At 38.5% G+C, this 27,783-nt stretch overlaps 2 protein-coding genes across 3 annotated transcripts in view; one reads left to right on the top strand and one right to left on the bottom strand.

Annotated features, from left to right (window-relative positions):
- On the bottom strand, nt 1–24,301 carry HAT1 (histone acetyltransferase 1). Of its 2 annotated transcripts, none has more exons than XM_049812304.1 (11): nt 24,195–24,301; nt 21,097–21,168; nt 18,356–18,431; nt 16,623–16,743; nt 10,554–10,733; nt 10,208–10,329; nt 9,603–9,707; nt 9,153–9,259; nt 6,432–6,583; nt 4,992–5,108; nt 1–1,209 (listed from the first exon to the last, which is right to left on the bottom strand). In XM_049812304.1, exons 1-11 carry the CDS (start codon nt 24,283–24,285, stop codon nt 1,042–1,044), a joined length of 1,311 nt encoding a protein of 436 aa, XP_049668261.1. In that variant the 5' UTR covers nt 24,286–24,301; the 3' UTR covers nt 1–1,041. The 2 variants fall into 2 exon arrangements, with proteins under 2 accessions (XP_049668261.1, XP_049668270.1); XM_049812313.1 differs by lacking the exon at nt 24,195–24,301 and adding an exon at nt 22,399–22,420.
- SLC25A12 (solute carrier family 25 member 12) overlaps nt 24,217–27,783 on the top strand; it is a 52,120-nt gene continuing 48,553 nt past the window's right edge. The window contains exons 1-2 of the mRNA XM_049812214.1: nt 24,217–24,295; nt 24,913–24,966. Coding sequence (XP_049668171.1) covers nt 24,284–24,295; nt 24,913–24,966 — 66 coding nt within the window. The 5' untranslated portion in view covers nt 24,217–24,283. The remainder of the gene's footprint in view (nt 24,296–24,912; nt 24,967–27,783) is intronic.

A 27,783-nucleotide genomic window follows, 5' to 3' on the forward strand; every position in this document is an offset into this window, starting at 1 on the left:
TTAAACATTTGGAAAACATCACACTTTTTCTCCGCATCATATCAGGCAGTAGTAGAGAACTGTCAATCTACAAACTGCAGTTTTGAAAGCTGGACCTGAAACCCATTAGGACCATGAAACATGGTTAATAAATTTCACTGATCCTTATTCAGATTAAGTCCTCTTGATTACAGGCCAAGACAAATCAGTTCTAAAGGCTGAACTGCAAGAAAAGATAGCATAATTTATTCTTTTGAGGGAGGAGAGACAAGATATTTAAGAACTAACCTCAAGTCTGAGAAGTAATGGATAGTAGAACAGAGTCATGGAACTATATAAAAGGTACTTGCTTCCTACAGATTTGTATGTTTCTTACACTAGTAGAAATGCTTTTGGAGTCCATACGAAGTCTTGGCTGTTTCCCCAACTGTGAGGTATTTTCCTGAAATCATGAACCTGAAAACCTGGTGGTTTGAAAAAGAATATGCTCAAGGCCCATAGAGGCTTAAGTAGAATGGGTCTGGCAGCTTATGGGAACAGGATCCACTTTTAAGACAGGGTGAAGAGCCGATACTCAGGAAGCATGCCAGCCCCACCACAGAACCAGTCTCGTAACCTGCTTACATGACATTAAACTAAAGAGCGCACAGGCCCTACACAGTACAACAGTATCCAAGCAGAACAGCCTGAGAAGGATCAAGTTAGGAGAAATTTGAGAGATGCAATATTTATACTGCTTAGATTTATGTATTAACTTGCTATTCAGGTATCTATTAAGTCTTGAAGCAAAACAGAAGGGTAAAAGAAAATCAACACAATTGAAGTGATACTATATCTGAGAATCTACATTGTTTATTACAACAGTAAGTGCCCCCAAACCTAAAGTACAACATTTAAAAATCTACAACACAAAAATAGAAAATATTCAAAATGCACAGAAACACAAGTCACCTTTAATGTGATTAAAACGTCACATGAGATTTTTTGCAGTTAAGTGGCAATTAAGGATGTGCTTTACAACACTGTATAGAAATTTGTAAGTTTCCTGTACAGGCAGGATCCTCAGGCTTGTGCAAGTCGTTCTAGGACTCTTCGGTAATCTGAAACAAGTTGTTGGAAGCTCTCTTCTAACTGTTCATGTTGCATGTTTAGGTCTATTTGGTTCAACTGATTTGTCAGCTCTTCTGGTCTTAGACACCTTCTCATCTTGGCAAGTTCTCGCTGCTTTTTCTAAGCAATCAAACAAAAAGTAGTTTGAACACAACCAATAATCAACAAGACTATGGTATTTCATTAAATTTATTCAATTTCAGTATCTAGTTCTTTAAGATGTCCCTAATCCTAAGAAAAACAGTAATAGTGTTTGATTGGGACATCTTTTCTGTTAAAGCCTCATAGTTTCTGTATTACCAATGAACCAGTGAAGTGAAAAAACGTTTCAAAGTTTTTCCTTAACCAAACAGGTTCGGTCTAGTGGTACTTCTACTACTGAAGATGTGTGACATGAAAAACTGGACTGTAGAAAACTGACCAGGATATTTAATTCTATGCTGACATTAATCACACTGGTGTCCCATTATGTGGCTGTTCAGACAACTAATTTCCGCATAATTGACCATCAAAAATTAATTTTAAGCCTCCTGTACACAGAAGAGCATTTCACAAATTGTTACAAATTATTCAGAAGTTACCAGAGATTAACAGTAACAACACTGAAATGCAGTAAGATTATTTACAAGCATAAACATTTGTACAGCAAGAAGACGAGGAGTTCCCCTTGCTGTGTCACATAAGTGATATTTTTACCTATTTCTTAAATACAAAAGTATTTTGAGGTGTTTTTCCTTTCCCCAGCTATACTTTTATACAGCTGATATGCATTTCTAAACTGCTCAGTTTCTTAGTTACTTTCCATTCTTCAGTCTTCCCTCACTTTGTAAGAGCCGAATGTCATTCAACATTTCATAAAAGAAATATATGCACTATGTATGCCTGGCATCTTATCAATAAATCTTTGCAATGCCTATGAAATCATAGAGTTCGTTAAAACAACAAAATTTTCCCAAACTATTCTACTTCTACTATCAGTCTCAAAACCAAAGCCCTTTTGCACTCTATTTAATTTTACACTTATCTCAAAGGAAAATTTGTTTTCTTTCTATGATTGATGCTGAGGGTCAGGAGGAAGGAGTGGAGACCACAGTAAACTGTAAATAGGTAAGATCAGAAAAAACTTATAATCTCCCACAGATCAGCAAAGTTCAGTTCAGAAAAGGAGGCTCTGTATCAGAGTCCTGATGAGGTCTCCAGGCACATTTCTGGCCAATAATCAAGAAACATTTCCTTGTAGAAAGGATGTCAAAAGCAGCATTGCTGTTCAAATTTTAGATTCATGTTAGCTCTACCTAGTCAAAATGAGTAAGATACTCAAAACATGTGAGAAGTTGCCCAAATGAAAATGGAGATGAGTACCTTCCGAGCAAGCTTCCATCAGTAGAAAAACTAAAGCCTCCTTATTCTAGAATTCAAAGTCTGCTTAATTAATAGAAATATCTGTTAAGATTACAAATATTAGCTCTGAAAAAAAGGTGTCAGCTTTTAAATGCCAGTAACATCTGATACTGTAGCGTTAGGCCATCTCCAAGTTCCAGATTCCAGGTAAAAAGCAAACTTCTTCTGCATGTTTCAGATAACCAGTTGTTTCAATATCCATTTCCCTCCAAATATAATACGAGCATGTCCAGGTACACAAGATTCTGAAACCTGCAATCAGTGACCTTTTACCTGGGCAGTTTCAAGAGGATTCTTTGGGAGCAAGTTATTGGGCTGGGCAGAAAAGTACATTCTGTTCAAGTAGCAAACCCAAACAAAGTATTATGATTAAGAAAAGCAGCACAGCAGTGGTGTTTACTTCCAGAAGGGATGACACGAAGAACAAAGACATGATCAAGAAGACATGTCTACCAGCAGAGTCCACTAATGAGCATAAAAAGCAGAGTTCTTCAGAAATGGAGAAGCCACAGTGAAATTGAAATTTCACAAGCTACTCACCCTTTGAACTACCTTAGAGTGATGCTCTGTTCACTAAGATATCAAATCTTTTATTTCCTGTTTTAGTAGTACTTATACTGAGAGCAACATAGTTGGCTGTATCTGTCATTCCTATCTAGTGGTGCCATATACATAAAAGTCTCAGTATTTTTAGCAACAGGCTCCTTGCTAATGTGAAGACTTCAAGGGGAATAGATGTATTACAGTTTTTTTTTCATCTGGGGTTTCTGCATACAGTTTTATTTCTGCTACTGTTAGCCAGGAAATAGCTGTCAGATGCAATATCATTTTTACTAAATTAAGGTAGTGGCAATTTAGAATTATTCTGCATCTGTACAGCACTGTTCAAATGAAGCTATCAAGTTCTTTATATAAAAAATTATACCAGCATTAGACTACACGATAATATTTCTGATTCTTTATTAAAATTTACTTCTCCCCCCTCCAAAGTAGTGTGTGTATATATATATTAAAGGTTAGTTTAATTGCAGTTACGAAAACGTTTTGAAAACGGCACCATGATAATTTATTGGAAATATTGTTTAAAACAAGTATGTAAGCAAGCTGTTTACTAGGCAGAACTACCATAAACAAGATGGCTCTATTTCAGAACCTGAAACAAAATCACAGAAAGGATGTTGGCTGCTTTAAGGATTCTTTTGAATCCTCATTGAAATAACTGAAAAATTAAAAATGCAATATTCTGAAGTAGCAATATTGCATATCTAGCAATACAAAATCCATTTGTTATTAATGCATTTATTGCATGCAAAGACTGAAGTGGAAACAACTGCTAGAAGCGCTAAAATTGAAGCTGCTTATGGAATTTTGGATGTCCCTCATAGGACTTCAGTGCTGAGTAAAAGAATTGAAACCATGTAACAGTCAGTTGAAAAATCACAGTCTTATTTGTAGCGGACACTGAGTGAAATTTAGCAAATGAGAAAAGACACTCATGAAAGTGTTTTGATTAAGGTCCTACCACTCAGCAAGACATAGTGTTATCTCCAGACCAAGTATTTAGTACAGTGCTAGGTTCTCATTTCTGCTAACAGCCCCGTTAAGTCCAACATGAATACAATCAAAGTTTTGCTATTTTGGTGTAACAGGGTAAGTGTTGCTTTAGGAAGGCTTGCAAGCCAATCAAGGTACTTCTCATACTTGTTGAAACTTTTCCAACAGGGTTTTGCTTTGCTTAGCAAGTACTTAATTGAAGAGAGTAGGTAACATGCTAATTATAGCAATAAATCTACATTTATTTGTGGTCTTTTGACTCTAAATACAAAGATTGATGCCATTGGCAACTAGGATATATATTTTTTTAAAAATCTGTAACTCAGAGGGTCAGTTTATGCAACACAGACCAACTATATTGAAGATCCTGAGAAGCATACTTAATAGGAACTAAGAAAATTACTTAGTACTAAGTTTAGCACTTGCTTGAACTTTACTGCTGAAATTATTTTATATTCCACCTGCGCAAAGTTCTATGTTGGCATGGCTCGATTACTTCTAGCAAGCTGTTTTGTTAAGACCTAGCTAACGAGTAGAACAGGAACCCGAAATATACCTAATCTACAGTGTAAACTTATAACAGCATTTACCGTTCTTCAGATTTTTGGCTTGTCTTTTCAAGATATTTTTAATCTTTTCCAGAAATTGATTTTTTTTCCCCCTTAAGCCTACCTGGGCATAATGCCACTTGTAGCTAGATAGCATAAGCTCAGTAGTAACTTCCTGCTGGAATTGGGCAGGAAACAGTCAGGAGCCAAACACAGGATCTTCAGCACTGCTATGTGTGAACATTCTCTGCATCTGTATACGTGTCAGTTGAACACTGCATAACTAATAGTAGTTGATTGGCAACATAATTGGCATCAACTACATTTATGGAAATGAAAGTAAAATCAAGTATAATTAGCCTTGAAATAAGTATTAAATGATACTTAAGTCATATACACCTTATAGGGGCCAATCAGTCTTCTTTTAACGTCCAACCGATAGCTTCTGGACTGTTCTGCATCACCCATATCTGTTGCACGCAATCGGAGAATTTCATAAACTCGTCTTGTGTGTTGCTAATGAACAGAAAGGAAAATAAAAACCATGTCTGAATAAAGAGGTCACTCGACAGAACTCAAAGAGGAGAAATACTGAAAGATTAGAATAGTTCCTCAGCTTATCAGAAGACAGTCAGAGGCATGGACAAAGCCTCTGTCAAACCCATTCTCTTATCTGGTGGGTTAAATGAATAAGCATTCTTGTTTTTCCTGCAAACCCATTTTCTTCCACGCAGCCAGTGTCTGATGTCTCAGTGTTGTACCAGCTGTAGAGGTGCTTCAGGGACCTGCTGTAAACGGGCAGCAGAAAGCCCAGAAGCCAGAGTCCAAAAATACTTCAAAGAACTGAAGGATTGGAACTAGAGGGACAATAAGCAGTATTTTGCTGAACAGTATCTACTTTGCTAATTTTAATAATTTCCATATACCTTTTGCCCTTCACAAGGCTCCCTGGAAATTCTAAATATGAGAATGAAACAACTATATTTAAAGTTTTCTATTTACTAGGGAAGAAAATGAAAGAATTAGTAAATGGAAAAACTGAAGTGCTTTTGGAACCAGGATCAGCTAGTATCACATCTGGGAATTAAAAAAAATCACATTGCTACTATATTAGTATTAACTGTTGCACCTGTATGTAAACAGAATTTAAGACCAAGTATTGTTTTGCTGAGCAGAACAAAAATAAGATGGTGTTTGTTTGCTATACTAGCACATGTTTAGATACTGTTAAAAAAACCAAACCCAACTTATTTACCCTTTCAGGTTTAATATACTGGACACAGAAGGTTGCAGATACAGTTTCCTTATACAAGCTATACCATTTTCATGAACGCATTTGAATGTGGCTTCACACCCCCCATCCCTCAAGCCTCAAAGTTTTCATTAAACCATATTCAAATACATTTTTAATTAAGCAACTCTGCCTTTTCACTACCATACTCACTAATGAGTTTAATCACTTACTGAGGAGACTACCAGTAAATTGTTCAATTTAACTGTTTAGTTCTCCAAGTGTTTAGAGCTGCCTTAGTAGCAGTTGTTTGCTACTTTAGTGTTCTGCATTCCCAAAACAACACTTGTTATTTGTATAAATATACTTGAAAGAAATGGAAACCATGTCAAATTCTATTATGTGAACAGAATTAGTATGTAAAAAAAACAACAAAAAAAAGGATTTCTCTAAAACCACAAGCTAGGTATCTCCCCTCCAGATACATCCTAAAAATCTGTTGAAATAAGCCAGAGTGTGTAAATTCCAAGTCTCCACCTTTATGTTTAAATTGTTATCCTGCTAGTTTGATAAGAATATACCCAACTACAACTGTTCTGATTTAATACCTTATTTATTTTCAGTTTTTGTTGAGCTTCCATCACCATTTCTTGACTGAAACCTTGCATTAACTTTCCTGGAGAAAAACAAAGCAAATCCTGACAGAGCTTTACAAGAACAAAGTCTCTTAGCTTCACATAGTTTTCAGATGGATCTTCAGCTAGAAAGAATTAAAAAAGCATGTAGTTAACATCAGCATTATTTGATTCCTCATCTCTGGTATGTAATTACAAAGAACTACTGAAAACAAAAGCAGATACAGTGTTCATCAGTATATAAACAACTGTGCTTAATCCTAAGTACAGCTATCAAAGTTTTAGATGTTTGACAGTAGACATTAAAGAGCTTACAGAAAGCAAAACTTCTACCATTTTGTGCATGCAGTACTGTACAGTATTATATAGGCATTTCTAAGAGACTGACTATACATGTTTCATCCAATTTAACTCCTTGGAAAAAGAAAATTACTCTACGTATAAAGACTTTTTTCTTCTATGTTCATCTATTCTATATTTGACAGAGTGGTAGAACTACTAGAACACAAGCTAGTTACGTGGAAAAAGAGTGGTGAAACCACCCTACTGTATACAACTAAACTAGCCAAAGATCTATATTGACCATAAGTTATAGTCTTTGTTAGCAAGGAAGACAGGGAAAGGTACAAGGACCCAAAAGACAAGCTTATCCAAAATTAAAAGGCTAGAAGGGACCTAAGCAAATGTGGATCACAATTTCAAGTTACTTCCATTTTGCTTAAAATGGTAGCTTAACTATCAAAATTGTTGCTTTAGAAAAAACACCGAAGTTGAGAACTAGCTCCAGTGAACATTAACATGGTCCCACATGCAACTTTGTTCCCACTTAATGAACTATGCAGAAGGAAAATGCTTACAACGTTGTAAATATATTTCTTTCTTCCTTACTTACTTGTTCAGACAGGCTTACTACAAATAAGTAGCAGGGTCATGTTCCCCTACCCTCATTTTCTCCATGGACTAGCACTGTAAAATTTATTGCTACACAACTTACATCCCAGCTGTGCTTTTCTTTAGTTTTGAGGACCACTGTAAATAGTTGAAATTTGCAGTTTAAGGATGATCAAAAGCTCAGAGGCTACCAAGAAGGACTGGGATAGAAGTTCTTGCTGTGTGTATGCAACACTGCACAACTGGCAATTTATTTTTTGGGTTGGAGAATGCTTATGGTTGTATCAGTTTAAGTGTTTTGTGCGTGAGCGGCCTAATCTTGTGTGGCAAGACTTACAGCACTTATTCTGCAGAAGAGATTGGAGAAGCTGTACTGAAGTTAATTGATTCCGTTTCCTTTTGCTCAGATTACTTAAAAGAAGACAGGGCAGTTTCTGTACAGTAAGCACTATCAGCTTGTGTTAGGATGACAAGTTATAAGCAGAACAAAATATTTGTTGTAAATGTGAAACTCCAAAGTAATTTTTTTTTTTTAAAGCATTAGCTCTTTCAAAGAGATTAGGTAGATCTTAATTTCCTCTTTTCAGAGAGGTTAAAGGCTTTGCTTCACAATTTTAGATGCTACGTAACTAAATATCCTGGCCGAATCAACATTGTCCAGCCTGATTTTCCCCTCAAAAAGAACAATAAATAGTTTTGTAAAAGTCTTAATTTCCATAACTTGAGTGCCATATAGAATATTGCAAGCTTTCTCCTGCTTTATTCCATAAAGAGATTAAAACCTATTTTAGTGCACATTTACTGTTTGCTACAACCCTGCATTTAAGGCACTGAGCCACGAACGTGTCATATGATTTATGCAGTACCATGTTAAGACTTTGTTTATCCTCAGTTACAAAAGCTATATAAAGCTTTGTACAACTAAAAGGAAAAAGAAAAAAGTAAATGCATGTGATTTCCTGTTGCATAAATGAAGTTATACTTCCTTAGGTTCCTATGAACTGGATTAAAATTATGAAGTGGATTACTTTATGTTAGGATTATCCTGCAGCAATGCATTATGAAAGCAAGAATTCTATTGTATTTTAATTAGAATGGGGGAGTTATTTCTAACTAAGATGAGGTCTGAGACAGCAACTAGAATTGAATGGGCAAGTCATGTGTTCAAACTGCATTTCTTCCTATATTGGACTTCAAACCACAGGACAGATGTCATGTTTGTAGCCATTTTTTATGCACATACACACTTTACCCCCGCTGCCATTTCCTCAAGAATTTTTTATTTTTAGGTATTTGTGCACACACCTCTAATATCATGGGTGCTTTCAGCCAGCAATACATGCTCCTGGAGCACAAATTCTCTACAGATTTTTACTGTCTGTAAAATTTTGGCTTGCACACCAGTATTAATACGCCATTTTAGTTTGGTGTGTTGTCCCCCCCGCCAATTTTGAGTTTTGGCTAATAGGAGTAAGCTGAACAAGGAATTTGACAAAGCTTGATCTCTTGGCAAACTCAGCTGTGTATCTCACAATAAAATGGCTAATTAACTGGTAATCCGTTCACGCTAGGGATTGAATTTTCCTGGTGTGCTGTTCTCCAAGTAAAGGATTTAAGGAGCTACATTATATACAGTTCTTCTGTAAACCAGAGTACTATTAATCCTGAACTGAGCTGAAGCTAAATCTTCAAAAGGCCATTTAATTCTGACAAATGAACATGAAAGTTAGTTTGCAGGCTGACAACCTGTGAATGCTACTAATTACTTAAACAGGTGAACCAAGTTAAAAATTTAACACAAACCTGTTATATCAAGTACTGTAGGAGAAGACATATAGTATCTATGAACTGTTTCAAGCAGCTGAGCACCATGGCCTTCTCCTTGGAATGGCGGCAAGATCAGCATCTGGCTACAGACAAAGGAATGTATTTTCAGTTCAAATGCATGCATTTGCAAACATTATAATGTAAAGGCTTAAAAATGAAATGGTATTTCATTTTAGACTGAAGTACATGTAGCATTCTTCATGTTAAAATATAATTTTTAATAGAGTCTTAAAATTGCTAAATATTCAAAACTTGTTTGAGATTCCCTCTGCTTCAAGAAGGGAACAATGAAATAAATCAGTGCATAGCCAGCTAATAATGGGGATTTTTTTAAACAAATCAACACCATTATAAACAAGTATTGGGAACTTCAGCAGTTCCCTCTTCTGAAATAAAAGGCAAGGCACGAGTTACGCCGCCAATTACCTTACACGTGGCCGGGTTTTGTCTGGGTACACATAGTAATTATAGACTGTCATGTAGCCTACGGTCGCAAAGAGCGTAGCTCCATCCTTATTATACTTCTCAAATCTGCAGATAAAACAGAAAGCCAAGCAGGTCAATTACAGTCGCGCTCCCATGCAGTGTCCATTTTCTTTTCCATTCTCCAACTGAATTTTCAGTGTCAGCAAGCTACTCTGTGAGGGCCCAATGGGTACACCTGCTATGTTCTGAATGTACAATTCACTTAATTGGTGTGCAGCAACTTGGATAAATCAGGCCTCTTTACAGCACTTCAGTGCACTTGCCTATTATAAAGATGAATAGGTGGCAAGTAAAAGAAAACACAGGCAAAGCTCATTTTACTGTTTAAGCCTACATTCAGGGCTCTAACGGACAACAGCATTTAATTCAGCTCTATTCTCAAGCTTTCCCAAAGCATAATGGAGGAAAACTCAAGGCTCATAAACAATGGTTCTTCTTTCCTGGGAAAAATATCATTATACTGCTCCAATAATTGGCCAGCCACAATTAAAACGCAGGCTTTGTGGAGGTAATAAGGTCCACTGTTGCTTTAGAACTGTACTTACACTAGAAAGTAGTTCCATCTTTCATCATCTACATCAATAAAGCTAGCAGTTTCAATAAACCACATCAAGAACGTCTGAAGCCTTTCATGATATTCTCGAAAGCCTGGACATGTCATGTCGGCCTAGGGAAAAAGCCAGGAGAAGTCAGGTGAAACCTATCACAGATGTAAGAGGAAAAAAAAAAGCAAAACCTAATTAAATTCTCCAATATAAAAAAGTGTATTTATCAATAAACTGGTAAAGTGACAGTATTTCTATATTATAGTTGAAACATTACTGAAAGTATATCATTGCAAAATAAAACTTAATTTGGTTGCTCAAAAGCAGTTTAACTTATTTTTCATACCTTGTATATCTGGTATGTTATATCTTCACCAGCTTCCTCATTATGGACAGAATATGTGTGTAGCAGCATTCCAAAGGGCCTGAAGTTGACCTCCTTCTCCAGAAGCGACACAAAGTCATCTGTGTTTGTGCAAAAACCAGGAGGAATGATTTCTCTAATTTTACTTTCGACATCATCTGCCTGGAGATTACAAAAGGGGGCAGGATCAGTGGAAGATTAGAAAAAGACAGCACTGATGTCACTATTGTGCTATAAGAAATGAATATAAGAGACATGCTATGTTCTAACAGTAATTAAAAAAAAAGAAGAAAAAAAAAAGAAAAAAGAAGCAGCAAAAGCAAGCGTTCCTGTTGTTCAGTAGTGACCTTCCAGAAAGTAAAGGAGCTGCACTGATGAGATCTAGAAAGGTCACAATCCAGTCACTGTAAGCATCAAAAAGCTCGTAGTTACAGCATAAGTTCATGAACACTTTTATGTTTCAAAATTGTTACATTTGTTCAAATAAAACTTAAGAGTGCTGATAGCTATTCTGAAAGCGCAGCATATTCAGAAGCTAAGAATTTCCAGCCAGCAATTCTCCAAGACTATGCTACACAGTCTTGTGGAACTCAGATTCCCAATCAGCAGCTTGTAAGAGGTATTAGGCAGTGCAGAACTAGGTGGAGGAAAAGGGACAAAGACCAGAAATGGTTGCTCCCAAACAGGAAAGCGACAGCTAGCATACTCTTGCATTCTTATGTCTCCCTGCTCGAAATGCCTGCCTATAGGATCAGTTGCAAAACACATTACAAACTCAGAGACAACATCCCACGTTCTAATCAAAGAACATTTTGAAAACAATGTTTGACATAAAATAATAAAAATATAATTTAAAGATACTGTCAGCAAATCTGACCTATAGTCTAACATACTGGGGAAGATGAAATATTCTGACACCAAAATTAAATTCAGACATTAAAATTACTCTTTTCAGATAACCAAAGTGAAAGTTAAAGACTATCAGCTGAGCAGACTTCATAATCCTTTTCAGACTCCAAAAAGACCACTTGATTGAATACATTTACTACTTCTTTTTAACCATGAATATTTGATGAAGTTTCACAATAACGTATTACTGCTTCTCACCAGGCAATAAAACTTAATGAATTGGTCTCAACTTAACAAAACCGTACTCCTCAATACAACCCCTAAAAGCCTGACATTACATTCAACAAAATGAGCTTACATTCAATTCAAACTTTCCTCTGGACAATGAATCCAGGTTTTTACTTAATGGAGTTTGCCGTGAGTTCAGCTGTAATGTTTGTATTGTATCTATTTCCACAAGGACTGACACAAGAACACTTTGTGTTAACTTACTAAGCAGCTCTTTCACACCGTTTACATGCATGATGGGTATTAGTTCAAAACCAAGACCCTTGCTACTTAGCATTTAAAACAGGGAAATTAAGATGCTTAGAACAAAATACACTACAAAAGGCTAATACAACATGCTACTAATTCCTGTCCTTTCAACCATAGTCCCTTAAGTAGAAGCAATGCACCTGCAAATGAATAGCACTTTATCATTCAGTTACATTTTCAGTGTAGAGAAAGATGGATGTAGTTCAGCACAAACAAGTTTTATTCTTAATGGTTTGGTACTACCAACATTTATATTTATATTTGTAGAGAGCATATTAAGCAGTTAAAATATAGCCCTACAATACTCGGTGTAAGAACCCAGTTAAAATGCGTACAATCTTTAAATCCATTTCATTCTCAAAACAAAGGAGATGCATTTACTGGAACCTTTGCTATTCTTCTTGAAGCAATATTAGTTAAACATATTTTCTTTACACTTACTGATTTAACTGCATTACACAAAATCAGCCATTTCTTTCAGAATCAATGAATTACATAAAGAAAAAGTATTTGTATGGAAGACATTTTAGAAATGCTTTTTTTTTAAAAAAAAAAACACCTGCAAGTGCATCATTTACACAGACCTTAAGTCTGCACTGCTGACAAAGCTGTAGGAAACCACAACTCAGAATCTGTAGTGACTTTCATTTTATGCATCTGAAAAAAGAATGTAAAAATAATCTAGAAGTAAAACAATACTTCTGAGCATCAGTTCAATAACTCAGTATGTGGAAGATATCTAAAAAGGGTGAATATGTAGTATGAAGTATTATATAAATAATATTTAAGTGATTTTGCTCCCCTCACATTTCCAAGTTTCTTCATTAGTAGTAAGAAGACAAACTTTCACCTGCTGAAGGCATGCAAGATAATGTACCCATCACTGGCTGCCACCACACAAAAATCTTGTTTTACATAAAATAGAAAGAATTAAGTAATGAGAACAGAGGCTTAGCAGATAAAGCAGTAGATAGTCCTTCTTAGTTCTATGAGACTACAACACATTTTCACCTACTGCCTCCTTAAATTTCTCTTCCCTTGAAATGGGGTCTGACATAATTTAAGAAACTATATTCTTCAGTTACTTTTATTGTTAACAAGATCTCCCATTCTTACAGAGGAAATCCCAGAATCCTCAGTTTGAGTGGTGGCATAAGTTTAAGGGATCCAATTTGCAGTTAGTAAGTCCTCGAATACTGGAATCTTGAAACATCAACAGCATACAAATAATTGGTTTCATTAATACCTGTACTTTTTAATGGAAACATCCATTACTTAGTAGGCACTTTCCAAACAGTCCTCTCTGAGGTGCTCATAATCCAAGGAGTTACCAGAATTTGTTTACTGCCTTTCCCTTGTGTATTTTTTGATATTGGTGAGAGGCTAATTTCTTTTATCAGAGCAAGGCACTCGTATCTTACCAATTGGCATGGATGCACACAATGATGCACAAGTTTCTGTTCAGAAAAACAATCCCAGTTGACTACTGCAGCAGTGTTAAACATAGGAAAAGCCACTTACAATGAAGCATGCAAAAACCTGAATGAAGCCAACCTGGAGTTGTTTTGCTCACGCTTCATGGAAGTACTGCCTGTCATGTATTACCTTCATAATCAGAATCATGTGAGGTGATGATGGGGAATTTGGTATAGGCTTGTAACTAAACTCGATTTGTAGTAGAACTACTTAAATGGACAGCGTCTCTTTGTACATTGCATTTGACTCTGGATAGTTTTAATATAGATATTATTCTTGTACTAACAGGCAGTTATGACATTTGTATACCAAAGATGCTGTTTCAAAGTGACTTAATTTAAAATAATTAAAAAACATATTTGAAAGCTGAATTTCTCTAACAATTATATGTATTAATTCCAGTGGGGAGCAATGGAGTGATCACTAGTAGTACTAACAAAAAAAAAAGATGCCCAATATTAAAATTACACTTTTTTCATTAACTTTTGTGTAAAGCAAATGTATTAGACCAGCTGCAAAGCAAGATAAGTACATTTATAGTAAAGACTGTTTCAGAGGTTAGTGAAATAATTTCCCTCATCCCATCATAAAATGCAGGAAGGTACTTGAACAGCTGCAAATCTCAAAGCAGCAAGCAATTTGGAGGTCAATGCTATTAATATTTACACTAGAAGAGAGCAGCCTCTCTTCAGATATTTGAAAGAAACAACTCCACCCAAGGGATAAATTCTGTCTGTTTTCACTAAACGAAGGGCCAACTTCTGTTCAAAACACAATCATACTTTGCTGAGCCTTCCCCACTAACATGGTTTAGATCCATCTTTAGGGAGATGATATTAAGATGCATAAATATGACTGCAGTTCTGGCTCTTGACATTTCAGGATCTTATATTTTACCTCATGTTTGAGAAGATCTTGGAGAAAAAAAAATAGTGGTATTGGGACAAATATTTCTGTCAGTCCCTAGCAGAGGTTGTAGCAGCTGCTTTAGCAATGATGGAACCAAACTTAATATCACAGAATAAAACTACCTGCTGTTGAATGGGCTTGTGTGGGTATTTAGATACAAAATCCTAATCTGTGAATAACTTTGCAGAGCATTAAAACTAATTTCACACTTGTAACCAGTTATGTTAAAGGCAGAAACTGCTGTCCTTGCCTAAACACCATCTATTCACAGTGCAAAGATTATCTGTCATGTTTGGCAGATAGTCCATATCTTAGTATGATTATCCTGAATAAACTGAGATCAGCAACTAAATAGTTAACTTAGAAAAAGTAAATGTTAATATGCATTTAAATTAACACCCTGCTGTAATGACAGTTTATGTTTTAATCTCTGCAAATACCTTAAGGTGGTTAAACTAACGGCAAATACAAATGCAGAACAAGATTGATGACCACCGTATCTTTTTTACTACTTAGGTTTAGGTATAGCCATACAGGCAGCCTATTTGGATGTACAGTGCTAATAATACCAAGGGAAGCACAGGGTAAGCTACCACATTCTTCCAATTCAAAGTCTGTAAATACTCTGGAAAGTATATAAAAGCCTAGCTTGAAAAGATCCTCTTTTTTGTCCCCATCTCAATCCCTTAAGCAATTGGAGGAATAATTCAATATAGGAAACAGGGCTTAAAAGAAGCAAGGATTCTGAACAATCAAAAAAGTTGCAGAGTGTGCTTATGGCAAGACAGACCTTGTTTACCTTGCTCATACCTCCAGAAAAGTGGCTTTGCCATTTGTACAGAAAATAGATAGACTGTGAGTATAAGTGTGCTATAGTGTGGATTCCTGCTGTGACATGATTTTGAAATTATACTGGTGAAAAGTTGGACTGTTTGATTTTATTAAGATTACTACTTTGACAACAAGCTTTCCTTTTTTCCTTATTACTAAAAACCTTCTAAAGATTGAAGAGCATGACCTTTCACTCCTAAGACATGTTGCTCTAGCCTCAAAAGTATTTCAGACATGTCCAGGCACTTAGCCTGCTGAACTAAGCATATTCTAACACAACTTCAGAACAAGGAAGGGCAAATCTTTAAAATTCTTCTAACAAAGCCATTCCAATGTTTTTTCTTTTAAAATAGGCCTTTTCTTGAAAATATTTAAATAAACTCCAATGAATTTGAAATTAGGAACTTAAAATACGGCTCGATGACTATAAAGATGTTTACTTTAAAAAAAAAAGCTTTTCTCAGGCAGAGTAATTTGAAGGCAGTGCAAATATATAGCCATGTCACACTACAGAGTATTATAAAGATTCATCAATAACCGTATCAATAGCTCTCTTGGAAAGAAACCAACTCAGTTTTTTTTTCCTTATAACTAAGTAAAACTTGGATGATAATAAGTCTTCTTAATGCATCAGCACTCTGAAAAACTGAGTTTTTCTAAATAACAAGTATTTAACAGTTTAAAACATTGTTAAGAAGGTATTTTATTCCTATTTCTAAGTTCCATATACCTTTCTTCAATTGGCTGAAAGACTAATTAACTTAGCTTTTGTGGGTTATCTCAACAATATTCTGAGAGCATATAGGTAAAAAGGACTGGAGAAAAAAAGCTTTTCTGTAAGCTTGAAAAACCTGTAGGCAAAAAGAGAAAATACTAAAAAAAAACCCAAAACCCAAAGCCAAACAAGACATCCTGCAGGTAATTATATTATTGTGTTCCTTCAAGTAAGATATAAAGCACACCATACACAACCAGAAGTTTTTAATCTCACTTCTGCTTCATTTGCTCTCCACTCCTGCCATTTAAAGAGACACAGTCAAGTATCCTACCTCATGAAGTGTTTACAGAAGCCTCCTTTTCCTTCTTACTGAATTCTCTTGAATATAAAAACCACCAATGCTAGTCCTCCTCCTGGAGACAGTTAACATGAAAATACAGACTTGCTAAGTTGCTGTGGGTTTTGCAGAACTGGGTTTGGTACTAGCACGTCATGTTTGACTGTACTGTTTGACACAATTTTGATGGTACTGCAGCCAAAGGAGGAACAATGTGAAAATGCAGGGATGAAGTTCAAAGCTTTTTTCAGCTTAGCAACAAAGGAATCTTTGTTTATTTGCTTTTAATGTAAATCATGTTTGGGTGGGCTATTACTAAACCTAAAATTCTTGTCCATATCCCAACTAAACCTTCTCAATAACATTTTAAGTGCAGGTCTGGTTCTGTCTTTACCTCCACACAGTCAAACTTTTCATTAACTTTAGACGTATATTCGATGCGGAAGAGCGTTGACAGGTTACCAGCAATATAGTACAAAAGGATCTTCAGTCCCTTGTAGCCAAAAGCAACTTCACTGAGGAAAGAGAAAAGAACAATCAGGAACTCTATACATAGCGAAACATTCACATCACACTGCTTTAATTTAATATGCTTTGAGGTTCACATCATCTTTCCCAGTGAGGTATACTAAGCTTTCTAACAGAAAAAGGGAATCAAACTGGATGTGTGCTATCTAGACAGAGCTAATGCCTTACACTTATTTCTACTAGTTATTTTGCTCCTCTAGTGGAGAAAGAGAACATGTTCCTGAACTCAGTAAGGCAGTGTGTCTGTGCCCTTAACGTGACAGCTCAAGAAAAAATATCTGAAACAGCTAATACTGCGTTAATGTTTTTCAATATCTTAAACTCATTGTTTATTAATTGATCAATAACATTTATTAAAACTTATTTTGCAGTGTAGTATAATATTTTGGAACACATTGCTGCAATTTAGACTGTATAAAACAAATAGTAACCAGTCATAGGAGTTTTGGTGGACAGTTTCTATATAGTTATCCAAAATAAACAGAACTGAGTGAATGCAAAAAAAAGCATGGAATAGAAAAGCCTTTTTCACACTTTGAAAATACGAGTTGCCTGAACATAAACACTATATACCGTTACGAAGTATAGAGAACTTCTTTTCAGGCAAAAAAATGAACTGCAGAAAATGGCAATGTTCACAACGAAACAGGTTCTTTTTTGTTATTTTAACGCATAGTTAATTTTTTTTTTAACTGAGATTTTTCTTTTATGGTAGCACACTTCTAGTTTAAAATTTAAAGTATAAGTGCCAGAACAAGAATTTGCTTGTTAGTTATACTGACAGATTGGAGAGTGCTCCCATTACTAAAAGTATATTATTGTCAGTGATAGCTGCAGTAGATGTGTAATAGTGTCAACTAATTTTATTACAATTAATATAGTTAGGGGTTTTTTTGTTTGTTTGTTTTAAACTATGGCCAGATTGTTGAATGTCACTCTACTGAAAATATTAAATGACACTTTAGCACTAGGGACAGAGTGGCTAACTTCCCCACGATATTAATGAAAGTCAGCATACTTAAAACCAGAAACAATACTGTTCTATAGTTTCTGTATCCTCTGCACATCTAACTGGTTAGAAGTGTACATATTAGAGAAAATAAACCCCTGAATTTGGTACACTTAACATTCAATGATGTAGAACAGCCAACAATGTGAGTTTAAGTTAATACTTGACTTCTATGTTTCATTCACTAAAAACCCCATGTAATAATAAAAAATAAATTGATATACTGTTGCTAGATATTGGGTTTTGTGGTACACATTACTGTGTAAGTTATTAGCAAGAATTGGTAATTCTTTCTTAGTCTTAGAAAAATGCCATGAACACAATACCCACTTAAACAAGTAATTCTGACTACAAAACCAGGTATTTCATTCTCTGCTAACTGACCTTAAAAATAGCGTATAAAATCACTACAGGCTCAAACTCTATGAGCTAGGCACCAAGGCCACTGTTTAACTATACAGTCATAAAACTGAAGTACTGCTGTATCATTTGAAATAGCTTGGTATAGCAGGATTTCTTGTTTTCTAACAATTTGGAAGCAACTTTCTCCTTCCAGACCTATTAATTTGACTCTGGATGCTTTAACTTACTCATCTCCAAACACTTGATGGCTATACTCTGGATTAAACGTTGTGTTGTCATCCTCCAAATCTTCGGGAAAGCGAACTGAGGAAAAAAAAAAAAAACAACCACCAAAAAACCAAAGAGCATGACCAAGTCAGCAGCTTCACTTTGTTTATCCACAGATGCCCTGCTAGATGTTCGTGCTTTCTTCCAGTACAGTCAGACACTTCAATTATGAACCTATCTACGTTAGGCTGGCACATAAATGACATAAAGACATTTTGTGCAATTTAGATGCATGTTATTTGACCTGAGGAGATCAAATCATTAAGCAGAATAAAACTGAGAAATTGACACAGATGTATACACGTATATATTTCATATACGTATCTCCTGAATGTTACTGCCTTTAACTTCATCTTGAACACTGAGGACACTGCCCAGCTGGATACTCCTGCAGTGAGCCAGATTGATCCTGTAATCAATGTTGCCTTCTCATTCTGCCATTCTTCTCCTACATACTTCACTGTAGGGGGTATTCATGGAGTAATGAATGGAAAGAAATGTTTATGTGCACTTATGTTCATGTCAAATTTTTGGAGAATCAGCATAGATACATACAAAAGAGCTGCACCAATACTTTACTGGTATTTGTACCAATATTACCAAAATAATCAGTGATTTCCCCCCCCCCCCCCCCATTTTTCCTCAAAGCCTAGTATTAAACAAGGTCTTTTTTGGTAATGTTAAAACATTTGCTACAATGGCATCTACTCAAACTCAGTAACTTACCAAACAAGCACTTTATTCATGCTTATGGAGTTACAGCAGTTGCTCCACAGCAATTGTGACAGGAGTTATTCCATCATAAAATATATGATTTATGATTAATGAGAGATTAAAGTAGGATTTTCTAGAATTTTAGAAGACTGTGAAACTTGATTTCCAAACATCCTCTGTGTATTTGCAACTTAAAAAATTACCTACAGTTGGAAGGGATGTAACTTAACTTAGGCATTAAAGTGATAGTTCAGTCACATTAACAGGGCACAAATAGCTCAAGATAACAGGTACACATTTTTAATGTCGAATGAGTTAATATTGCATTAGCATGCAATGTTGTAGCAGTTACTGCTGCTATTAAGGCTTTTTTTTTTTTAAAGCCTATGGAATATTGAATTACAGCTTCATTGCTGCTTTACTCCATTAAAAGCAGAGATGAAGAAAGAAGTTTTTTCTGATAATGTTAGAAAGTAATTATTCAAAGAGAAAAATGCAAATGACATCCTAGTGACAAGATAGAAGTTTGGCCCTCTCAAAAGCAAGAGAATGGTTGCTCTTGTCTTGCCAGGTTTAATTCAAAGAGCAACAGATTTGAGGCAAAGTACCAGTGTTAAAAAAAAACCCACAAAAAAAACCAACAAAAAAGAAACCAAACAAAACCCAAAGAGCAACTCTGAACTGTCACCATGGAAGAAATTAGGACCCTGAAGAGGATAATTTATGACTGCTTTTATATGCATGTGGGAAATACATGCCTTTTTTTTTTAATGGTACTACTTTGTAGCTTCTCATCTTTTCTAATATAATTTGTATGTGGAACATCTACACCCTCTGAAAGAATGGGTACCTTAATTAAAAACCCTCTAGCAGTCTCTCTGAAACCTGATATAGTAGCTCCTTGGATTTCTAGACAAAATTCACTCAGTTGTCATTATCTCTTATTCTTTCCTTTGTCACTAGAAAGGTAGAAAAGTAAAATACTAGATCTAGTCATAAAACCATTATTTGAAATAAGGTTTAAGAGGGAGAGGAATACTTCATAATTACAGTGGCTTAAGAACTTAAGAATTTTGGTTATAATGACGTTTTGGCTCACAAGCTGAAGGTGACCATTGAAAATGCTACTAAACTATAAGGAACAGATGGCTAGTAGTAGTTCTGAAAAGTGATTAACAGGTTCATTACTTCTATTTTCTTAATAAATTATGGTACTTGTACTGCTAAAGGGAACAAGTTGCTGAAGGGCTGGAAATACTGGAAGTTAGACACGTATGCCTTATTGTTCAAGTTATTATTGCTGAACCTAAGTTTGAGATATAAGCAAGTCCACCAAGAGTTCAGTAATTCTGTCTGCATACTAGCAAATTAGCTATGGAGAGCAATAAACAGTTTGAGAGATTGACATTTTTTCTATCATATTTTAAACAATTTTCATTAAAAATATCTTGTGTAATCCAGATGTTGGGGGGGAGGGGGGGGGGGGCAGCAAAAACCCCAACCCAACATCACTTCTCAGCCTTCTTTCTTGCTTTTATTTTTTTTCCCCATCAAAGACAGAGGAAAGATGTTAAAAAATATAAACCCAGATATTTGTAACCCTAAAGAAATGAGTTCTCTTGCTATGGTCACCATGAAGACATACTTAGGACTACACCACAGCATATGGATTAGAGAAGGGAAGCTAAAAGAACATAATGATTACTTCAAGAAAATAAGACAAGATGTAACTCCCAATGCCCTCTGGTAACATGCTAATAAATTGCTGATGACAATGGTACGCAGAGACAGGACTTAATTTCTACAGCTGTACTTCAATTGTAGTAGTCTCAGCAAAACTAGACTATGTATTCCCATTCTTGTGTTTGAATACTTATATTAATAAGTATATATTAAAACCTGGGTGTATTTAAGTATAAGGAAGTTTCTTAAGAAGATACTAAAATATTCCAGTATCAAGTGCACAATATTTTAAAAGTGACATTACCTAGTTTCAGCTGAATTGCTTCATTTGTATTACACTTGTATTCAGCCAGCTTCTTCTCCATAGCAGTAAGTCCTGAAGAAAAAGATTTTTTTTTTAAAGAGACTTATGATGTGTACAATCTATGTGTCACTATTATTCAAGGAACACATTTAGAAAAAGCTTCTCAAAACCAGAAAAAACACATAACACAAACCCACAAGAAGTACTGAACAAGTAGGTTAAGAAAGCTACAATATGCTACAATGTGTAGAAGGAATACAGAGATTTATTTCAAATGCTTTTCTGCAACTAGAAAACAGACCATAAGTATCTCTCAGTTTCTGAGAATGAAGGGCATTATAATAAAAATATTTAAATGTTTTAAGTTATTACCAATAAAACATATTAGAAAGCTCTAAATAGAAATTAAGAATTCAGTCTAACAGATGTTTCCTTTAAAGAAGATGTTAGGTAACATCTTCAAGGTATTTCAAGTGTTTGCATTAAGTGATTTCATAAAACAAGTGTTCACGAACTACACCAGCTATTATCACTACCACCAGCAATTATCTAGTTACCGCTTCTCTTCCAGAGCAGATGTGGAAGGAAATAACAAATTGCATCTAGTCTGTTTTTCAAAGCATAATCCAGCACAGAAGACACGTTTCACTTATCGTGGTATTTTTCAGCTGCTTTACAAATCCAGCCCTCCCCCCGCATTTCAGAAGTCTCATGAGAAAGTTCTTCCTCCAACTTCGAATAGTAAACTTTAAGTAAAAACAAGTATGGGTTTTTTATTCCCTCCCCACCCCCACTAGACTAGTGGGCACGGAGGCACACCCTGGTTTATCACTACCAAGCGGGGGGACCGTGAGCCCGAGGATGCCTGCCTGCCTGCCCCGCAGCAGCATGACCACAGCAACAGGGGGGCGGAAAGTTAGCCGCACTCCCCACCCAGACACCCGATTCCCCCGGTCGCCCGAGCTCACCGCGGTCAGCCCTCACCCGCTGGTTCCGCCACGGCCGCCCCGAGCTCACGCTCCGCTTCCTCACCCCATGTCCCGGCCACAGCGCTCCCAGAGCGCGAGTGGCACCGGGGCCCTGCCAGCGCCCGCATGAGGCCGTCAGAGGGGGGACAGAGTCGACCGCCCCCGGCACACCACTCCACCTCACGGAAAGGCGCCGGCAAGCGCCCAGACCTGTTCCCCCAAGCGGACAAGCCGCCGCCTTCGCCCCCCTCCGCGGTCAGGGTGGCAGGGCGGGCCCTGCCAACCCTCGAAGCGCAGGCGGGCGGCAAAGGGCAGCCCAGGCCCGAGGTCTTACCCGCCATTTCCGAAGAGCGGCGGCGGCCGAGTCACCCGGGCAGAACGAATCAACCCGCGCGCCCACTCACCGGAAGTGAGCGCACACACACATACACTTCCGCTTCCGCCCGCCGAAACGCAGCGAGGAGCCAATCGCTGCACGGTGCGAGGCGCGTAGCCCGCGCGCATGCCCAGTGCCGTCCCGGCGGGAGCCTTTAAGAAGTGTGTCGGCGCCATTGATCGTTTGCATAGCCCCGCCCCCAGGAGCCCGGGCTGACTGGGCTTGGCCGGCGCACATGCGCAGTGCTGTCTGCCGCGGCCTCGCACCTGCGGCGGGCCAGGCGGCGGGCAGGGTCCGTGCTGCCGGTTCCGTTTCAGCCGAGAGCGCGCCTCCCCCTCTGAGCGCTCCGGGCTAAACCAAGGGCTAACCTGCTGTGAAGAGGCCTAAAATACAGCGTCCGCCCTTCCCGCTTTGGAGCGGGCAGAGCAACCTCTTTTACTTACGCTCTTTCTTCACGTACAGACCTCGTACGGGCTCAGTGCCCGGTACACTTCAACTAGAGGGAAAAACTAGAGCTTTATCATCAGTAAAAAAGGAAGCCATAGGCTGAACCACTTGTTACAGCCACTGCTGGGCGGACCGTGGAGGTTTCTGCAATTTCCTTCTAAGGGTCTGTGTCCTGATGCATGCTATTACTCTGCGACAAGCACACAGGGACTTGCCAAACAAAGCGGTTTAGTGGTCAAATGCTTACCAAACAGGCAAGTTTCTGGCAAAACTATTTCTGCTGTCAGCTGACACGTACAAGTTATCTTCAGGAAGTTTTTGTTGACCCATAGCTGAAATAAGTTCTACTTTCTTGAGAAAATGAGTTGCTTTAAACCTAGGAGAGGTGAGTCATTGTTTTGTGACTACCATTATAAATTCCCAACTACTATACTGTAGTTTTAAATCTCACTGTATTATCTGAGGTATAACAGAAACTGCCTTTTTTGATGTTTTCCAGTCACGTGTAATTACAGAGATCTCATTGGGCCCTTGAAACAGTACAGCAAGACAAAACATGCTTTATTATTTAAGTCAGGTTATATAAGCACTTACTGCGATTGAACCGTCCAAAGTATAAATTTCTTCTTTCTTGAGGCTGTGGCCTGCATGTTTTTCATTTTGAGGTATAAAGCAAGTCAGCGTGCTCTGCTGCTAACCCATTACAAGAGCCTGTTGGAAGCTACTGAATTCCAGCCAGAACTGATTACTTTGTGCCTCCATTTCTTTGCTTGAAATACGGGGCTACTGCCACTTTGCAGCCATGCTGCCAGAGTACCGGTCTATGAACGGTTTCAGCACCCTGTATCAACAGGTGTAGCTTCGCTGACCCTCAAGGGAACGGCTGCGTCTGTTACGCCAGAAACGAGTTTCAGCAGCACTTTAAAAAGTTCAGTTTCGCGCTGTGGAGGCGCTACCAGCAGCCCCCCGGCGAGGACCCGCCACCGCGCTCCTGGTGCCTTTGGGGAGGCAGGTGCCAGGCCGGCCAAACCGCGCAGATACGGGCAGCCAACACCGCCCGCGGTGGGGCCATGTGGCGGCTAACGCGGGGGACGAAGGCGTAGCGACGCCACTCCCGCCCCGGGCGCCCGCCGAGGGCAGGCGGGGCAGGAGGCAGAGGCAGGGCCGGTACCGCCGGCCGCCGCCCCGCTCCCCTCCACCCCGGGGACCTGCGGCGGGCGCTGCGGCCGCTGAGGGGAGCACGCCGAGGGGAGCGGGCCGCCCCGGGCGGGGCAGGGCAGGGCAGGGCAGGGCAGGGCGCTCATTACCACAGCGCTGCGCTGAGGCGGCGGCTGTTGCGGCGGCGCGGCGGGTGGGTAGCGGCGGGCGGCTCCTCCTCCTTCTCGCCGGGCGCAGCATGGCGGTCAAGGTGACTCTCCCCCTCCGTCGCTTGTCGCAGGAGGAGACGGGCGGACCCCTCGCCTGCCCGCGCGGGGCGGCCGGGAGGGGGGGGAGGCGGACGGCGGGAGGAGGCAGCCGCTGCCGCGGGAGCCCCGCGGGGGGCCAGGCGAAGCTGCCGGCGGGGGCGGTGATGGCGGGGCGGCCCCGGGGACGGGGCAGCGCAGCGCTGCCTGCCCTGCCTCCGCCTCCTGAGGCGAAGCGGCGAGGCTGCGGGGGCGCGGGCCGAGGGCCCTGCGGGCGCGGGGGCGCCGCGGGGGCGGGAGGGGGAGCCCGGCGGGCGCGGGCGGGGGGCCGTTACCCGGCGCGCGCCGGCGGGAACGGCTGGGCCCGCCGGGCGGGAACGGCTGGCGTCGCGTGGGGCCGGGGCGCCGCGCCTCTGCCGGGCAGCCCGAGTCTGACAGCTGTCACCGGCACTGGAGCCTTGCAGAGCCCCGCAGCACGCGCAAAGGGGTCCTGTTTGGGGTTCGCCCTGCCGGGTAGATAAGGGAGCCGGTGTTGCTGCCCTTATCGGCTCGCGCAGCGGTTTTTACCGACGCTCTGTCAGTAGCCCCGGCTAGCGAAGTATTGACGTGCTTGTGTTCACAGGTGCAATCAACCAAAAGAGCGGATCCTGCTGAACTACGAAGTATTTTTTTGCAGGTAAAAAGATCCGTCTAATGTTGTTAGATTGACAGACTTTTATTTTTTGCCCTTTCAGCAGCTTGCCACGGCATCATAACGCGTGTCGCGCTTGTGGGACGCTTAAAAGTTCACTTTGCGGGCACTATGTGTTGAAAGGGCTGTCAGGCACTGAGGAGAGACTGCTCCTGACACAAATTGTGATTAAACATTTCCAAATGATAAATAATTTTCTGAGGTATTTTCTGATTTCCTATGAAGCAAATAATTATAACCATGACTAAGTACTGTTATTTTTTAAATACAGTTTTGCAAGATTCTAAAAAAAATCTTTTTCCATGGCTGTATGTTTTGTCCTTGGGGTTTATATGTATTCCTCTTACACATGGATGGACGACTGGCAATGTTTTTAGAACTTAAAAGTTAATTTCTTAAGACTGATGTATTTCATAATATTAGCCCTTGCAGGGCCTTAGGATTAACACATACAAATAACAGCATGAAGCTTTTTCCACTCCCCTTAGTTACAGTGAAGCACGATCTGGAAGGAAAATCCAGTCAATCCTAAAACTTTGATGATAAGGTTTGAATCAGGTAGATGAAATAAGAGCAGCAACTATGTTTCAGGTCATAGTTGGGCCACTGATATTTCCAAAATCACTAAAATACTTTTTCTCTTTTCCCTTCGTGTTGAGTATTACACAGTATATTTAAGAAGCTTTCCTCTGTGAAGAAGGAAAGAATATAAAATTAAGTATTAGAGCTAATACTGTAAATAATAAAATCTATTTAATCTTTGACAAGTTATCTTTTGGTCCTGCCGTCTTATCTAACAGTTTCCACATATAATGGACAGAGAGACCTTTTTGCATGAGGGAGAGAAGTTAAATTCCAACCATAATTTTGGTGGATTTTTGCTTTTGCATACTGGATTACACTGGTAACATTTCTGGAGTGCTCAAACTTGGAACATTGGAATCAAACTGTGAAAGCCCAGCATATAGTTTCTAGTGAAAAAATCCTCCATCGTAGGTTCATTTATTGTTGACATGACATTTAGCTTTTGTAGATGAGGAATACAGTAGAGTATGTTAATAAAATAAGTAATGTGAAAATATGATTTTTAAATATATATATTAATACAATATAGAAATGTGTGGTTCTAGAACATCACACAGCTCTTTTCCAACTTTTCGCAAGATACTTTTGCATGTTTGGTTGCAAAACAGCGAAATGTGATGTCAAAATACTCTATTCAGCTCGGAAATGTGGACTTTTTATGATTCTTGACTTCCAGTCAGTAGCAGTGCTTGCTTCTGGAAAGAAGTAATTGTTTGAAGTCCTTGATTTTGGTCCTACAAGGAAAAGTGGAGAGGAAGAACATTGTACAACTGGATCTTGTAGTTGTCTCTCTGACAGTACATGTTTTATTGACCTAAAAAGCAGACAGTCTGGTTTTAAAACAGCTTTTTGGTCTTCTTCATGTCTATCTTGTAATCTTCAAAGCAACATGCAAATTAAGTTGTGGGTTGTTTTGTGCTCTGAGAAATGAAAAATACGAAAGCTCTCCTGTCTCCTCTTGAGCATCTGAGATTTGCAATAAAAAAAGAGAAACAAACATAGACATCTCTGGCACAGAAATAGAGTTTATATTTCTTTTGGATTATATTTGATTATAATTGAGTTTGAAATTGTGGTTTTTGTTTGATAGGTAGCAAGCAGACTTAGTTGCAAACTTCAAAAAAATCAAAAGAGAAAAACGTGCTCTTTCTAAGACTAAGTTGTAGAGAGTCTTGTTGTGAAATATTGCTAGTGTTGCACACATCAGTTCAGACGTGTTGTGCTCTTTGCTGAGAGTGCTAGCCTGCTCTGTGAGCTTCAGCTAAAGGTCGTGCATTCCTTCCTAAATTTGGCTTCCCTTGGAAATAGGTGGAAGGGAAGATGTGCACTCTAGGCCTCTTCGTCATCCACCTTATCATAGAGAGGGTACTTAAATTTCCTTCTGTTCATGTGTATCCTCCATAATGTGATATGTGCCCTCTGTCCATCCAGTTTAAGTTGTATCTTAATGGATGCTTGATATATACCTTTCTCTCAGAACTTCTGAAGCTTGCTATATATTTCTTTTGATTATTTTAAACTCTTAAAAATCTTAAGTTTGCCTTGTATTAAAAAGATATGCTATTATTTCTGTGTAATCCTGTAACTATGAAATGCAGGCATTGAACTTTCATGTTTGTGCACCATCGAATAAGTAACCTGTCGTGTTTGCTAACTGCTGACTTCCGTAACAACCATAAAAAACGAAATAGAAATTTATTGAAGGATAAAAGAGTTATGTAAAACAATAGTTATCAGATTTCTTAGTAAGCCTACATTCTTTTTTCTTAGGCAAGACACAGTCAGCCCTTGGGGTATATAGTTATATAGTTGAATTATTCCCTGCCTGCTGAATGCAAGTGGAACCTGTTCCAGCAAGGTGGAGAAAGAAACAAAAACAAATTTCCAATTTTAATACAGGAAACTTCCCCCTTAAAAATGTCCTGAATCTCTTGCTGATAGCTTAGCTTAATTAAAAAAAAAAAAAAAAAAAAAAAGTTAAGGGTACTCATAGGTCTCTTTTGCTTTGGAACTTACTTTTAATGATAAAATCATTGCGATAGAAAAAACCCCTTTAAATTGAAAACTAACCCATTTTTCAAAGAAAGCATTGTTTCTGAAAGTTGGCAATACCTAGCACTATATTGTAGAACTAGAGTAGCGTTTTTGTGTGTTCATGTTATGTGGTGATGTTTAAAAAAACTCTCACACAAATTCATCAAGTGCTTACCTGAGACA

Source organism: Accipiter gentilis, chromosome 1 (assembly GCF_929443795.1).
Source record: "Accipiter gentilis chromosome 1, bAccGen1.1, whole genome shotgun sequence".
NCBI classification, from domain to species: Eukaryota; Metazoa; Chordata; class Aves; order Accipitriformes; family Accipitridae; genus Astur; species Astur gentilis.

Bases quoted from the DNA above. Each gene is read 5' to 3' on its own strand.
- HAT1 (XM_049812304.1), bottom strand. From the start codon at position 24,285: ATGCTGCGCCCGGCGAGAAGGAGGAGGAGCCGCCCGCCGCTACCCACC. The intron at 18,432-21,096 runs GTAATGTCACTT...TTTTTTCCTCAG, and splicing joins AGCAATTCAGCTGAAACTAG to TTCGCTTTCCCGAAGATTTG. The intron at 10,330-10,553 runs GTATGAAAAATA...CTTTTTCCCTAG, and splicing joins TAACATACCAGATATACAAG to GCCGACATGACATGTCCAGG.